Source organism: Sinocyclocheilus rhinocerous, unplaced genomic scaffold, assembly GCF_001515625.1.
Source record: "Sinocyclocheilus rhinocerous isolate Xijiao unplaced genomic scaffold, SAMN03320098_v1.1 scaffold178, whole genome shotgun sequence".
NCBI classification, from domain to species: domain Eukaryota; kingdom Metazoa; phylum Chordata; class Actinopteri; order Cypriniformes; family Cyprinidae; genus Sinocyclocheilus; species Sinocyclocheilus rhinocerous.
This window is the reverse complement of record NW_015653463.1, coordinates 504,558-507,422: the sequence shown is the minus strand read 5'-3', so window position 1 is coordinate 507,422 and position 2,865 is coordinate 504,558. Positions and strand designations below refer to the sequence as shown.

Sequence of the window (2,865 nt, the reverse complement as noted above, 5' to 3'; positions counted from 1 at the left end):
TGTTTATTCAGCTGCAGCAATAGGCATTTTCTGGGTTTCTTCTGCGAGGCGTATTTGGAGTTTCAGCGCGAGAGCGCCCTCTGGCCTTTGGATGGAGATTTACTGCTGATCACAGAACCGTGCTTCACTGAAAGATACGCATGACAATCGCAGCTTCTGTCGAATCGCGATCTCGATTCCATTTAGATTTATCGTGCAGCCCTATTAGCTACTAAACAAAAATTGTTGTGTCATAGCTGCAATTTGTATATTTGTTGCGATGTAAAAAAGCATCCCACGCTGACAGCTGAAACAATACGCCTGTCACCCATAATCCAACGCAAAAACAATCTAGTGGTTACAGAGTTAGAGCGCTGGCTTTTTGCATCCTCTCCAGGAAAGAGCAGCTCTCAGTGCATTTCTTCAGCTTGTGTATATTTTATTTCATCTATATAGTCTTTACTGTGCTGTAAATCATTATGCAATGCAACATACAGCCATGACGTGTCAGCTAATGATTGAAATGCCTGATGTCTTGCATAATATAACTTTATTTTATTCCTAGAGGTCCTGATTTGAATTACTTTGGATATGTTCTCATAACTCTGTACTGTTTGTTTACGGGCAGGTTATAAGGAAATGACTTAAGACATGCTTATTTTGGGGTGTTAAATAATGGGGCAAATACCTGTAAATTGACTACCCCAAACCTGATTTACCAATGCATGATTTATTTAAATACTCTTCTCTTAAAAAGTTGATTTTTGAAAAGGGAAATTCCAACATATGCAATAAGATCAGCAGCAAAAATAATTGTGTCCACATCTTTTCATCGTTAATTTTTCACTGGGTGTATTTAGTAAATCCTGATAGCATTTTTAACACCAAAAGAGGGTTTGTGCTGGCACAAGCTGCTAGTAAATCTGCCACTAAATGTGTATTTTACATGCAAATGACTGAGAACTTACTAACAAAGTTCTATGAATTAAGCATATTGTTGTTGTTTTGTTGCACAGTTTCAATGTTCCAAATTTTATACACCGCTGCTTGAGAAGAACCATCTTATTTTGTCACATTGTTGGATTTTCATCCTGAAGGAGTTTTATAATCCTTTCATTGTTTTTTGTTGGGGCCACGTTTCTTTCTAATTAGCAAGTCAAGGTCAGTAAGCCTGTCTTTTAACTGCAGACTATTTTGCATTTTGTAGAATCGTGGTGGTATTTGTTTTAGAAATGCAAACTACAAAGTGATTCTAGAATTATTTTCTCTACTTGATCTGGAAAACAATATTCCATTAACTGTCCATTGGGCCAAGAACCTAAACACCCAATATGAGTCTTTTCACCTACCGAATCATATTCTGCATCGTCTCTGTCCTCATCCTCCTCTTCCAGGTTCTCGTACAGGCAGTCATAGCCGAGCACTCTGGCTGGATCCAGCAGCTCGTCTCCCTCGCCCTCATCCGCTCCCACAAAGAAGCGCGGGTGATCGAAGTCCTCGTGCACAGACATGCTCACCACAGACAGCTGTCAGTCACTCTAGAGGCTCATATGAACCTCACAGGCCTCCTACTGCTCATCTTCAGCGTCTCTCTCTTGAACACAGCACAGACAACAACAGCTGACTCAGGGCCAGTTTCTGATGTTTCTGAAAGACAGCTCTTATGCTCACACAGGCTGCATTTATTTGATCAAATACACAGTAATGTCAAACATTCTCAGAATTTAAAATAACTGATTTATGTAATAATATATTTTGAAATTAAATGTATTCCTGTAATGGAAAAGCTGAGTTTTTCATATTATTCACATACTTTTAGCCATGTAGTATATTTAGCTATTAAAATATGAGTGTCAGTGGCAAATTTAGTATCCACTATAATGTAAAAAATATTATCTAGTTTAAAGTTATCAAGTTTTAAGAAACACACTATGTACTATTCACATGGTTTTTTGCTGTTTTTAGGAAGGGATTAAATTGAATGAATCTAAAAACATCATGCAGCATCAAGTAAAATGTAATATATGTGAGTGTACACACGTCCTATTCATTTCCACAATTTCTTAAATATATTTCTTATAGTAAAAAGCTTTTTCACAAATATTATAAATAATTCATAAATATTACATCTTTAGGGAGTCAAATCACCTGAACTACCCTTGTCTTCTAATAAAAGTCAAATTACCTGATATTTTAAAATGATAGCTCCGTTGTGTTTCATAAAAGATGACAGTTTTCTTTTTTGTTCTGAACTATCCCTTTAAGTGACTTGTTGACCTTGGCACACAGTCATGTGGGTCTGGTCCTCTCAATAATATAATTTTCTGTTTAAAGTAGTTTTTTTCTTCTTCACATTGGTTGGACCGCAACTTTGTTAGTTGCACCATGTGACTGATTTGGCACAAAATTTTTTTATTTTCAAACATTTAGAAGTACAGTATTTTTGTTAATATTCTTTTCTAGGGAATACTAATAAAACATTATGCAAGGATTGAATTTTTTAGTAGGCTATTTATTTTTTAATTGCCATCAGAACATTTGTATCAAACTTACATTTTTGACTGATCTCACCTCTAAAAAAAAATTACAATTACCATGTTACAAAACCATGTTCAGAATTATTCATTACAAAACCATGTTCAGAATAATTAATTACAGTACCATGTTCAGAAACAAAAAACGCATTCAAGTTATTGTATGCACTGCACAATATGTTTTGAATGTCATCAACCCATGAACTATTTTCTGTTGAATGTTTAATGGACTCACCTCTCAGATGTGTCGGATTAATCCCTAGACTACCACAGATTCAGAGATACTATCGTCCTGCAAAACAACAAAAGATAAAAAATGATCCAGTTTTTGAAATCTGATTTTTTTATTTTT

The 2,865-nt window shown here is 35.3% G+C and overlaps 1 protein-coding gene across 1 annotated transcript in view; it reads right to left on the bottom strand.

The window, feature by feature from the left end:
• The window catches only part of ppip5k2 (diphosphoinositol pentakisphosphate kinase 2), a 48,993-nt gene that overhangs the window by 41,048 nt on the left and 5,080 nt on the right, over positions 1 to 2,865 (bottom strand). Inside the window, exons 2-3 of the mRNA XM_016522048.1 lie at positions 2,749 to 2,805; positions 1,329 to 1,626 (exon numbers count right to left, since the gene is read on the bottom strand). Of these exons, the coding sequence (XP_016377534.1) occupies positions 1,329 to 1,490 (162 nt within the window). The 5' untranslated portion in view covers positions 1,491 to 1,626; positions 2,749 to 2,805. The remainder of the gene's footprint in view (positions 1 to 1,328; positions 1,627 to 2,748; positions 2,806 to 2,865) is intronic.